The sequence below is a fragment of the Bombus vancouverensis genome, chromosome 12, assembly GCF_051014615.1.
Source record: "Bombus vancouverensis nearcticus chromosome 12, iyBomVanc1_principal, whole genome shotgun sequence".
Taxonomy (NCBI): domain Eukaryota; kingdom Metazoa; phylum Arthropoda; class Insecta; order Hymenoptera; family Apidae; genus Bombus; species Bombus vancouverensis.
The window spans coordinates 6,628,725-6,640,676 of record NC_134922.1 but is presented as its reverse complement, the minus strand read 5'-3'; the positions used below and the strand labels follow the sequence as shown (position 1 = coordinate 6,640,676).

Genomic DNA, 11,952 nt, shown 5'->3' with positions numbered 1-11,952 from the left:
AAATGTTTTCCACAAAATCGTTTGGATTTACTGTCCTCACGGATACGTCATTCCCATATCAAAACAAAACGAATGTGTTCCTGTGCATTCGAGAGAAATCATGAGATCCGAGTTCGAGATCGCGATCGAGATTGACAATCTCGATCTGATACATTTCAAATGAAAATATATGCATCGTTGGGCAAATATCATTTTTGTGTTTGCAACTGAGAGGAATAAATTTTTGAGGATTCTTCACGGTAGATAACGATTATTGTAAAATAAGAATAAAATGAAAATAATTAAACTTGATTATGGAGACGTGGAAATTGGTAAAACGGCAATAAAGACGATAGAGATATGGAATGAATCTTACGTAAGTATGTTTGGTATCTAATTATTAAGCAGACTTTTAGGCAATTATGTGAAATTTGAAGCTGCATAAATGCACAGAATACGTTTAGTATGCAAAAATATGTAAAGTATTCAAAGTAAAATACCTGTTATAATATTTAATAAATAAAACATCCTTACTTTTATTCCATTTTTTAGTTTATAAAATAATGAATAAAATAAAAATTTGAATTTGCATAAATATTTGTAGTTTAATAATTAATAGACTGCGAATTTTCATACATGTATGCGAAATTTAAAGTTGCATAAATGCACAAAATACATTTAATGTGCAAAAAATGTATAAAATATTCAAAGTTATAGTTAGTGTTGTTATTATAGTGTTATAGTTATTATAATCTGTGATAATACTATAATCTGTAATTATAAATGATAATTATAAGGTAGTCTATCTATCTCTTATAAATTTCGATGATCTTTGGATGGCTTGTCAAGGTCAATATCTCGAATAACTTTATCTATGCATATGTATAACTGTCGTTTGACTGTATTTTCTGACTTATGCAGACGAAAATGTTTCTAATATTATACATAATATTTTTAAGGTTTAGAATAAATTTGAGATCTATAATTTAATCCAAACTTAACCTATACTTATATGTACATATATTATGTTATTCGAAAAATTCGTAACAAAAGTTAAGATTTAATTAAAATTACTTACTACTATACTAATACTTATGATTTTACGAGGCTTTTCTTAATTTTTTCGTCTTTGTCGGACAATTCCTTCAAATAATCTCTACAAGCATTTAAAGTATTTAATTTCGTGCCTGAACTTTCCGAATAAGTTTTGTAAAGATCCAAATAAATAATAACGAAACACGAATATTCGATGCGTGGGATAAATACAAGTGAATACAACTAAAATTTAAAACTTCTTGGATATATGAGGTTCAACATTATCTCACTGAAAAAAGAAACCTGTTTTATTAACGAATTTAAATGTTTCTCCTTAGTCCTCTTTAGTATCCAATTAAGAATCATATTTGCTCCAACATTTCATTATTTTATAGAAATTTATAATAAAAATGCAAGACATTTTTTGAACAACCCAATAATAAAAATTATTCAATACATTCACCTTGACAGCATATATTTCAAGGTCATTGAAATCGATGAAGTGGATTGCTTTGTAAATAATTGTTATAAGTTTTCCATTTTATTCTTCTTTATATCTTTATGAAATTTTCTACATACTGACTATTTTTACTTAATTTATTCATTACAGAAGGAACAAGTATATCAAGTCCAAAGAGATCCGATTACGAATCCTTTAGATCATGTATTTCATTTACGTTCTTATACTTGGACTCTAGCCTCCGATGAAAAATATATATGCGAGATACGTTATCAGCCACTTGTTGCATTTTCTAAAAATGTTGATTATTTCGTAATTATAGATACTAGTATGGAATGTACGAAAATTATTACTTATGGATGTAGTATCGGTATTTACCTTAAAATATGCATTTTGTAATGTATTATGAAATTTTATCTTATCTTACGGTTCTTTGTCTGTTTTTATATACATATTTCATTTCTATATTATAACTTCCGTTTATATATTTGAGCAGGCCCTGAAGTAACTTGTTCAACAACGAAGATCTTTATGAATTGCACAATACAGAAACCAGAAGTTAAAAGGCGAATTAGATTAACAAATAATTCTAAAGTTGCTGCGACCTTTATGTTCAATATAGATGAAAAATGTAAGCCTTTCCAGATAGACGCAAAATACGGCATTATTAATCCTTGTTCTCGTAAATATATTACAATTACGTTTACATCGACAAGGGAGGGAAGATACACTTATTACTTGGTTGCTCTAATTTTATATCAAGTAAATTTAAATGAAACCATTGATAATATGTAATTTTTATGAAGAATTATTTTTTAGAATTATTTCTGAGAATTACTTTTTATTGAAAAATTTATTTAAAATATAGGAACCAATTATTATAGAATTATATGGCTCGTGTAGTGCATTATCTTTTAAGACAGATTCTGATGCTATTACCTATCCTTTGAAAAGTAAAGGTGGTTTCAAGGGATATATGAGAGATGGTACTGATACATTAGGAGATATTCCTCCAATATCTTTATCAAAGCATTATTTCAATCTTGGACAAACTGATGTAGATGTAGAAAATCTTATTCAGACAATACCTCATTCAATATGTCTCACAAATCATAATCATTCCAATTTATTAATTACCTGGGAGAAAGGTAATTTATATATAGTTCATTGTGTTAAATATCTTTTTAATTCATTTGCTGTATTGTAGATACAGATGAAATTTTTAATATAACACCTTCTGAGATGCTAGTTTGTGCACATCAGTCTGCTTTATTTGAACTTACATTTAATCCTAATACAAAAAGTAATCTTTATGGAAGAAAGATCATTTGTTCTGTTCTTTTGGAACATAAAAAGCACTCTACTTTCCCATTTGTTACATCTGTGACAGTGATAGGTATAATACTATGTTGTGCAAAAGTTATGATAAAGCCAGTCATGATAAATATTTTGGATGAATTTACATGAAGATGGACAATGAAATATTTAAAAATTAAAATATATCTTAGGTCACTCCTTTCCTGTCATATCGAATGGATGGATTCCACAGTATGAAATACCTCAAACTGTAATAATGCCACCATGTATGCCATCATATCCAGTTTATACCACTTTCCTGATTAAAAGATTTGGACATTTACCTCTCATGTTTCAATTTGTTTCACCATCAGCAAGTCATTTTCTTGTAAAACCAATGCTTGGTGTGATTTATCAGTATGATATACAATCTGTAAATCCATTTGTGAATTCAACTTTGCTGATAACTTTGCTAATAGCTGAATTATTTAATTGCAGGGATTATGAAATAATTGTAGTTGAAATGACACCTAAACCCCAAGATGAACAGATTTATATAGAAAGATGGACAGTATACTTTAATGGGAATATGAAAAATGAATATTACATAGATTTTAAAGGATATGCAGAGAATGCAAATGTTGTTTTTGACAATAATAATGTTTTAAGTTTTCCACCAGTTATGCTAGGTTGTCAACAGTTTCTACAACTTGCAATGCGAAATGTAACGCGTCATACAATAAAGTAAGCTAATTTCTCTCCTAAACAAAATCTATGAAATATACTTTAACATTTATTTATTTATCTATAGGTATCAATTTTACCAGTTGCCACCTGAACTTAATATACAGTACATAAGCGGAGAAATCGATGCAAATGATACTTTACATCAAGAATGTTCCTTTTCTCCAGATGAACCAAATATAGACTATGATTTTGAGGTACAATGTATTTTAAATATTGTAAAAAAGGGAGTACCTATTGGGTCAAAATATAGTGTAATTCTATGTGTTCGTGGAAGTAGCAAAATTGGGTCATTAAAGGTAAAATTTATGCAATATAACTTTATTACTTAATATGAAGTAAAAATTAAAGATTTCTCTTTTATTCATTTCTTTAGGCAACTCCGAACGAATTATATTTCAAAGAATTAGAATATAACAATACCAAGACATTACATTTTGATCTTATTAATTCTAGTTTAGTAGATATTTATTATAAATTAATTTGTACACATCGTAATTGGCCACTTGGAAATATTGAGGAAGATGTTAAATTACATCCAGCATCAGAAACGATTTTCTCAGGATCACATAAAAGGATTACAGTTTCTATCACTCCACATACAGCAGTATATTATGAATTTGCAATTCGATATTTGATAAGAGTTAATTTTCGATCAGATGCATTAATAGCTAGACAAAAACCAGTGTGGATTTGCAATGTATACTGCATGTGTATTTTGCCTACGTTAAAAGTAAAATTATAATTCATTTGACCATTAGAATTCGGATTTATAAAATAATGTTTATATATGCAATATCTGCATTAGGTGCAGAATATATGTGCTTTTGGATATAATCAGCATTGTACAATTCATATAAGCAAACAATTTTTATGGAAGAGACTGCATGTAAATAGGTATATTTCTTTTCTATTTGTGTTATATAATCGATATTATGTATTACATGATTATTAGTTCTTTTTTAGATTAAACAAAATCTTGGAAAACATATTACCAAAAGAAAGAAAATCCATAAATATTGATCTTTTTCCAATGTTCCAATGCAATAAAGGAGTAATATTGATAGAATGGATTATGATCAATCCTTCATCATTTCCTATTACACTGGCTTTAAAAAGAATCAAAAACTGTTCTTGTAAACCTGTTATAAAGACATTTGGTTATTTGCTTCAGCATAAGGAAACTGACTGTATACATACAAATCTTTGTACAGTAAACATGAGATCTAAAACACTACGTGTACGACTTTTTTTATGTCAACTAACTATTTATACAAGGTGCATTACTAAATTAAATGTATATAAAAGAGTAATATTAATTGATATTTTACAGCCAAAAGAAGAAACTGTGATTGGTATGAAGATACATTATACGTTAATCGGGAAAACGGCAATATGTTGGGAATTAGATATTGGACATGATCGTTATGTTATGTTAAACGTAGTCATTAATTGTTTAGCCGAGTCTCAGTCACAAGATAATTTCTTAAGCACTGCATCCGTAAATTTCGGACGAACTTATTTTGGAAACAAAGGGATAATGTATAGGGTATAATGTCATTTATAATATATATTACAATAGTGTTCATAAGATATAGTACTTTGTATCAACATAAAAATCATTAGTATAATAAAATTTTAGGTAAATTGGATATACAATATTACAAATAATGATTTACCGTATTCAATAGATATTAATAACATCTGCAAAGTGAATAAAGATTATCATTATGAAGTATTTTCATGTTTAACGCAATGTGGTGTTATAAAGACTGGAACAGCTATACCTCTTCTTTTGAAGTTCCAACCAAGAATGTTTGGTAGATATAAGGTATTATAAATTTAATAATTAGAAAATTAAGAAATTAATATTATACCTTTTAGGTAATAGTTCCAATAACTATGGGTGATAAAACAGAAGAATTGACAATGGAAGGAGAGTCAACTTTTGATTTTAGATTAGCCAGTTATGCGAGAACTATACCATCTTATTGTGCTTGTAAAACTTCACTATTTCCTGTATATTTCAGTATTGACTGCATCGATGTGTGGTTTCTACCTATGCATAATGTTATTGTCAGAATGCTTTTAGTTTATAACAATTTAGATTTCGATGCACTCGCTTACGAGTGGATATGGTACTCTTAAAAAATTTTAATGTTTTAAAATCTTCTATCATATTCCTTTAAAATGTTAAATGTCTCTAGTCAAGACATACCAGAGATACTGTACATCGACATATTTCCTCGGAAGGGTATACTGCATCCAAAGGCAGTGCAGAGTTTTAGAATAAAAATCTACACTAAAGGATATCCTTGTCGAATCGATGTTCATATACCTTGTATATTTTTTAACGCTAGTAAAAGGCGAATATATCAAAGAAGCATTATCAAACATGCTATTCTAAGTCAAGAATTAGCAGGACAATTTACCATTACAGAAAAAGGCACTTATGTCCCAGTAAGTAAATAAGTAATATTTTGCAATAAACCAATTATGTTATAAGTTGATTTTACATAGAAACCGTGGATAAAAATACTCAATAAACCTGATGTATACTACAAAACATTGAGTTTACGTTGTAGTGTATGTACTGTAGAAGATGAATCTACAAAAGTCAGCTTATTAAACGAATTAAAAGCTTCTCCAGCAAATGTAATTTATTTTGATGATAGCAAAAAATGCAATGTTATAGACGAGAAAGAACTTTGTATAGTGAAATTTATTTTAGAAGGCTTACTATGGTAAATGTTGCTTTTCTGCATTTCATTTTTATAAATAATTAATAATGTAATTATTATCGAAATTGGTAAACTATTAGAGTTAATTTTTAGGGATATTGTCAATAGTAAAAGATTTAAAAAAACAGTTGACAGTCTAATTCCTAACAGAAATTTGTATTATACCCAATTTATGATGGATATTTCGGAGCGAAAGAGATTAATACGGAGGTCATATATATCACCGCCATTAACGTTTATTGATTCATTACTAGAGCAAGTAAAAAGAAATAATTTTTATGTATCATGTTAATTTTCTATCGAAAAATAACTTAGTTTCTTTTTTTATTAGATGTTATTTTCTATAATACACGATGAATTTTCCTTGAAAACTGCGCATTTGATTCCCAATGAAGATATACGGCATCGTAACTATCTTAAAATGTTACCCAAACAAAAAAGAACTGATTTGGAAAATGAGTTAGAAGAAGAGAGTAATCTATCAATTTCGATTTTTAAAGATAAATTTTTTATTAATCTTTTTTAAAACTAAAGTAACATTTATTTAAATGACCCTTTTTTAGGACATGATGGATCTAATGATGAAGATAATAACGATGTGGACTACCAATATTTGAGGACTGGATTTAGGGTATCTTTTGTATAATGATTACAAAAAAAATATCTCCATTTATATACAAGTACATAAAGTATTTGACATCAACTAATTTTGTTCTCAAATGGATCTGGAATGCGTTTAAATACAGCCAAAAATTTATCTCCTTTATTTCTTGTTACCTTTTGACCTTCTTCTGTGCTTTCATATAATTTTTCAACAATAGGATCTTTATCCTTTATAAAAAAAATTTGTAAGATAATGGCTGACTTAATCTTTTAAGAAATAAGTAGCAAAAGCTTACCAATTCTTCTTTAGAAACATCATCAAACAATGGATGTTCACGGAAATGTTTCACTATCCATTCATGTAAGTCTTTAACATCTGTCACTGTATATACAATGGCCTTTAAATGATATTCATAGTTACTTATTTATGTAAAAAGAATATAGAAACATTTAAGTAATATTTTAGAAAATACATTACTCCTTCAGTTAACACATAAGCATATTCTGCCAAAAGTGTCTTATTTATAATCCTCCATTTATGCTTGGACTTTTTAAAATGTGGATCTGGATATAAGAAAAACATCTTCTTCAACTACAAAAATAAAAATTAATATTTATAAAAGTACAGAATTATAAGTTTAAATATATGACTATACCTTATTATACCTGGCCTTTGTGAAAGTAATTTGGTAGATACTTCATTGCATTAGTCCTCAGACATGCAATGTTTTGGTATTGTCCTGGATTTTGTGATCTTAATGCAGCTATACGATCCATAACATAGTCAGACACTTTTACTCTAATCTCCATTCCAAGAATTAAATTTTCAGGAAACATTAATGACAATGTAACTATTGCAGAAAATATTCTGTTAATACGTTAAGAAACAATGTAATATAAAATTAAAATAATTTTGTACCTAATAGTCCTCCATAGCCACAACCAATATCTACAAACTCAACACATTTCTGTGAAAGATTCTGTTCTTTGGACTCTCCTTCATTAGTTACAAAATAAAACGGATATAATGAACCCCAATTCATTAAATCCGGTTTGATAGGACTGAAATTGTATTCAAGAAAAGAATGAAAAATGTTTATAAATAGACCAATCTTTTTAAGTAATTTTATATTTTTTATGGAAAATAATTACATACTATTCTAAGCAGTGATCCGCTATGGGATTGGAGTGTGCACGTTGTCTGTAATATTTTTTTTGTGGCAATGGTAGTAGTTCTGACATGATAATTGTCAAGAAGCAGTCCACGTGGATAATACAATAACTTAACCTAATCTGACAAAAATCTAACCTAATATGAACCGTAAAAAGATATATCTACGAAATTTCAAATTGTTATCTATAAATCTTGCAAAATACAATATACATATATAAAGATGAAATAATTATAAAAAAAATATATATATGTATATACAGGGTGGTTGGTAACTGGTGGTACAAGCGGAAAGGGGGTGATTCTACGCGATAAAAGAAGTCGAAAATATAGAATAAAAATTTTTCGTTTGAGGCTTTGTTTTCGAGAAAATCGACTTTGAATTTTCGCTCGGTACACGTGCGGTACGTTATAACGGATCTCACTATAGATCGTTGTCTCGATGGAAAAATTTAAAAAAGAAAAAAAAAATTAAAAAGAAAGTTTTTATTCTATATTTCCGACTTATGTTTTCGCGTAAAATCACTCCCTTTCCGCTTGTACCACCAGTTACCAACCACCCTGTATATTATATGTACATACATTAAATTAATATCGAAACTGAAATTAAATTGATAATATAAAATATAAAATTTCTACTTATTAATTGTTACTTAATCATCAGAGAGGAATTTCTTTCTTTGCTATCATTAAAACTAATAAATAACTAAAATGTATATACATTGCCATAGTATTTTAATAAATTAATTTATATATAATACTTCAAGATAAAATAGGCGCTTAGAGGAAAAATAATAGATATTTATTATATCTTTTATTCATAAATTTTGAATTTTATATTGAAGATATGTAAATACGATATATTGATTCTGACTGCGAATCGGATCAAAACCTGACCTAAAATACAATAGATCATTTACTTTTAGATATCGTTTTTTGAATATAAAGTGAGAAATCCATTTGGCGAGAAATTTTTGCACATCATCAAATCATTGTATATCATTGAAATTTCGCTTCACGAAAGGGTTTCAAAAAATGGTAGGAATAGTACCGGTCATGATACAAGACAGAATTCTCGGTCACAAGTGGCAACAAAACTTACAAGACAAGTCATAATGCATATTTACATATGTATTATTAATTCTCTAATTCCGTCAATCTTTCCGTATATTTTTGGTCAAGACCATCCTCTTCTAACAGGATCACAGAATAAGTATAGAGTTTTCTGTATACGAAAGAATATTATAAGTTACTAACTTCATTTTATAATTGGATTTGTTTCTAATCCTTTTATTTAGTACAATTTTAACAAGAACATAAAATGATAGTGGAAGTCATTGACAAGGAGCTAGGATTATAGAATAAGGACAAAAATGGTACTGCTATCTTTGTGTCTATTTTATATTTCAATTTGCTTTTAGTATGTTTATTCTAATGACAACAGGAGCATAGAACTATAGTAGAGGTATTGGACGAGGAGTGGTGATTAGGGAAGAAAGACAGAACATATGAGTTATTATGAAACACTTTAATTTCCTTGAACTTCATAAACTTGTAGGATCTGAATAGAAAAAAGATAGTAACGAAAAAAATATTGGAGAAATTCTTCCAGATTTTCATTTCTTTTTTTCTTTCGAATTTTTTCATTTTCATAATAGCAATGTACATTTGATGGAATTCATTAATGTAAATCTAAAAAGAAATTACAAATGAAATGCTGCGTTAACGCAACTACGGTTTCGTAATAAGTTGTTAAATGAAATTACTTTGGGCAGTGGATTCGTATTCTTTATATATCAAAAGAATTAATTATGTATTCTTACTGAAATTTGAAGATGTAAAGATATACAGAATTCACATGAAATGCAAAAATATATGAAACTTCCAAACTACAGTACGCGTTATAATATTCAATAAGTGAAATAAATCTTTGCTTAGATTAGGTTACTTTTAGACCACTTTTTAATTTATGTTTATAAAAATATGAATTTGCTTAAAAATCCGTAGTCTACTTATGAGAATATACATTTTAATTTTCAGATGTTTCGTTTGCGAGAACGATACTATAATATAACTATAGCCTTAACATGGCCATGGCGCACGTGCATGAGAAATCAGCTGTTCGACATTCGCAGCGCCGCCTGGTGGATGACGCTACGTATATCGAATGAAAGACAGCGGAGTAACATTTTCCAGTTCATGATTTTACCGTGTGATTGAACGATTTCCTAGAGTCGTTTAATAGACGCAATGTGAACAACAATTTGATATATAACGTCGTTTGTAATTGACGACGGTGCGGTCCACGTTGTCCAGTAGTAGGATTCGGCTACCTTGGAAGTTATCGTACTCTCTCAGGTGAGGTTAGAATCCTCTCGATAAAAATGCTTTTCATTACTCTCGTACAGTTCGAGATCGCTTCGAAGAAATCGAAACGTGTTAGAAAGCTACAAAAAACAAATCATTCTATCTTTTCTATTTGATGTGCGTTTACAACAACGTGTACTTTGTATATATTCTTGGAATTTAAGTGTACTTCGTCTTTTGGATCGTTCTCGACTTAATCGCCAATTTTCTTAACATTAAAACATTTCAAAAGTTGTAGCTCAATTTATTTTCAACTAAAATTTCATTAATACGTATAATTTGTCTTCAAGCTTTATGCAAAAGTTATTTTTAAAAGTCATTTAACTAAGAGTGTTTTTCTTTGTTAAAACGAGAGTAAGATTGAAATATAAAGATTCGAAGACAGGATTATCTCTTTCTTTTTTTATATTACTGTTTTGGATGCATGTGCAGCAATTCTTACGTTTATGTATTGGTACTTAGAACGAATATGAATCTTTTTTGTGGAATTAATTCTTTGATTTCAAGTTCAATTTTTATCGATATGTTTAAAATGATCGATCTTTTATACGATTGCTCCTAGGTTGAGCAACTGCGATTTTATCATACATGACAACGGATATCCGGGAGAATCAATCTTTTGTTTAATTGGTGAGTCTGATCAATAAACTAAGATCATTGTCTGATTGTTGATACCATTAGTACTAATAAGCGTAGCGTAATTACTATAGTAGCATACCTAGCGTAGCGTTTCATGTTATTATTGTAGTCTTAATTCAATGATTCATGTTATTATACTCTGTTGTATAGTCTTCTATGTACAATTGCTTTACTACGCGAAATTATTAATGATTACAGATATTTATGCAGTTTCATATTTTATAAGAATAACAAAATAAAATTTAATATTCTATTTTGCATATTATATACATTAAATTTCTCATAAATGCTCATAGTTATGATGCTGTATAGTACGATCGGTGTACGATGCTTTCAAGTTGTTTTTATTTGCATTTTTATTAGCGATGTGCAGTTCTTTAGGAACGCTAAATTTTCCGAAAAGGAATTAATTAAATAAAATGTTGTTTAGTCTCGGAACGAAAATTTTTTTAATTGAAGATAAATTCCAAGCGTTTGGATGAACGTTACAGAAGTCGTAATAACATGAAAAAGGTTACTGATAGCTAATCATTTAAGCTAGTAGACAGAGATTTGATAAGGTTGTAATTCCTTGGCAGTTTTATTTTTTAAACAATATTAACAATGTATAGGAACTTAAACTCACTTATACATATTATATTTCAACATTCCTTGTATAATCTTTAAAAATGTACGGTGATCGATATTCACACGGAACAAAAATATCATATCATTCACACTTAATCCATATAGATCAATTGTATCCGTATCATTATATGGGATCATTGTTTCATACGTTCTTAGTTGGTCTATTTACTTTCGTTATGGAAGACTATCAGATTCCATCGATTTTTATTGCATTACTGTACTATGAATCATATATTTACACTAACACGTATAAACCGTACATTAATATTTATTAATTAACCCTGCTGTTC

General features: G+C 28.4%; 3 protein-coding genes across 9 annotated transcripts in view; 2 read left to right on the top strand and 1 right to left on the bottom strand.

Moving 5' to 3' along the window:
- Window positions 1–219: 219 nt before the first annotated feature.
- LOC117154981 (cilia- and flagella-associated protein 65) lies at window positions 220–7,021 on the top strand. Of its 3 annotated transcripts, XM_033330490.2 has the most exons (19): window positions 220–355; window positions 1,625–1,844; window positions 1,971–2,236; window positions 2,343–2,622; window positions 2,682–2,870; window positions 2,983–3,187; window positions 3,269–3,514; window positions 3,582–3,813; window positions 3,891–4,247; window positions 4,323–4,411; window positions 4,481–4,754; window positions 4,848–5,063; window positions 5,157–5,345; window positions 5,399–5,652; window positions 5,722–5,974; window positions 6,035–6,258; window positions 6,349–6,514; window positions 6,587–6,728; window positions 6,819–7,021. In XM_033330490.2, exons 1-19 carry the CDS (start codon window positions 272–274, stop codon window positions 6,899–6,901), a joined length of 3,969 nt encoding a protein of 1,322 aa, XP_033186381.2. In that variant the 5' UTR covers window positions 220–271; the 3' UTR covers window positions 6,902–7,021. The 3 variants fall into 3 exon arrangements, 2 of the variants coding, with proteins under 2 accessions (XP_033186381.2, XP_076479166.1); XR_013059642.1 differs by lacking the exons at window positions 220–355; window positions 1,625–1,844 and having other exon boundaries at window positions 2,021–2,105; window positions 6,349–6,510; XM_076623051.1 differs by lacking the exons at window positions 220–355; window positions 1,625–1,844 and having other exon boundaries at window positions 2,024–2,105.
- Window positions 5,472–8,554, bottom strand: LOC117154985 (tRNA (guanine-N(7)-)-methyltransferase). Of its 4 annotated transcripts, none has more exons than XM_033330495.2 (7): window positions 8,291–8,554; window positions 8,015–8,151; window positions 7,778–7,920; window positions 7,525–7,709; window positions 7,337–7,450; window positions 7,155–7,256; window positions 6,741–7,086 (listed from the first exon to the last, which is right to left on the bottom strand). In XM_033330495.2, the coding sequence occupies exons 2-7, from the start codon at window positions 8,098–8,100 to the stop codon at window positions 6,955–6,957; spliced, it is 762 nt and encodes a 253-aa protein (XP_033186386.1). In that variant the 5' UTR covers window positions 8,101–8,151; window positions 8,291–8,554; the 3' UTR covers window positions 6,741–6,954. The 4 variants fall into 4 exon arrangements, with proteins under 4 accessions (XP_076479168.1, XP_076479169.1, XP_033186386.1 ...); XM_076623052.1 differs by having other exon boundaries at window positions 8,015–8,146; window positions 8,291–8,311; XM_076623053.1 differs by lacking the exon at window positions 6,741–7,086 and adding an exon at window positions 5,472–5,569 and having other exon boundaries at window positions 8,015–8,554.
- A 1,629-nt stretch (window positions 8,555–10,183) lies between these two features.
- The window catches only part of Arms (Ankyrin repeat-rich membrane spanning), a 44,224-nt gene continuing 42,455 nt past the window's right edge, over window positions 10,184–11,952 (top strand). The window contains exons 1-2 of one of the 2 annotated variants that reach the window (XM_076623161.1): window positions 10,185–10,387; window positions 10,959–11,026. The gene's annotated coding sequence lies outside the window, so the exon portion shown is untranslated. Of the gene's footprint in view, window positions 10,388–10,958; window positions 11,027–11,952 lie in introns of both variants that reach the window. The other variant, XM_076623163.1, reaches the window with a different exon arrangement.

Bases quoted from the DNA above. Each gene is read 5' to 3' on its own strand.
- LOC117154981 (XM_033330490.2), top strand. From the start codon at position 272: ATGAAAATAATTAAACTTGATTATGGAGACGTGGAAATTGGTAAAACG. The intron at 1,845-1,970 runs GTATTTACCTTA...ATATTTGAGCAG, and splicing joins TACTTATGGATGTAGTATCG to GCCCTGAAGTAACTTGTTCA. The intron at 2,871-2,982 runs GTATAATACTAT...AATATATCTTAG, and splicing joins TACATCTGTGACAGTGATAG to GTCACTCCTTTCCTGTCATA.
- LOC117154985 (XM_033330495.2), bottom strand. From the start codon at position 8,100: ATGTCAGAACTACTACCATTGCCACAAAAAAAATATTACAGACAACGT. The intron at 7,257-7,336 runs GTAATGTATTTT...TATCATTTAAAG, and splicing joins CTTATGTGTTAACTGAAGGA to GCCATTGTATATACAGTGAC. The intron at 7,087-7,154 runs GTAAGCTTTTGC...TTTTTTATAAAG, and splicing joins ATGTTTCTAAAGAAGAATTG to GATAAAGATCCTATTGTTGA.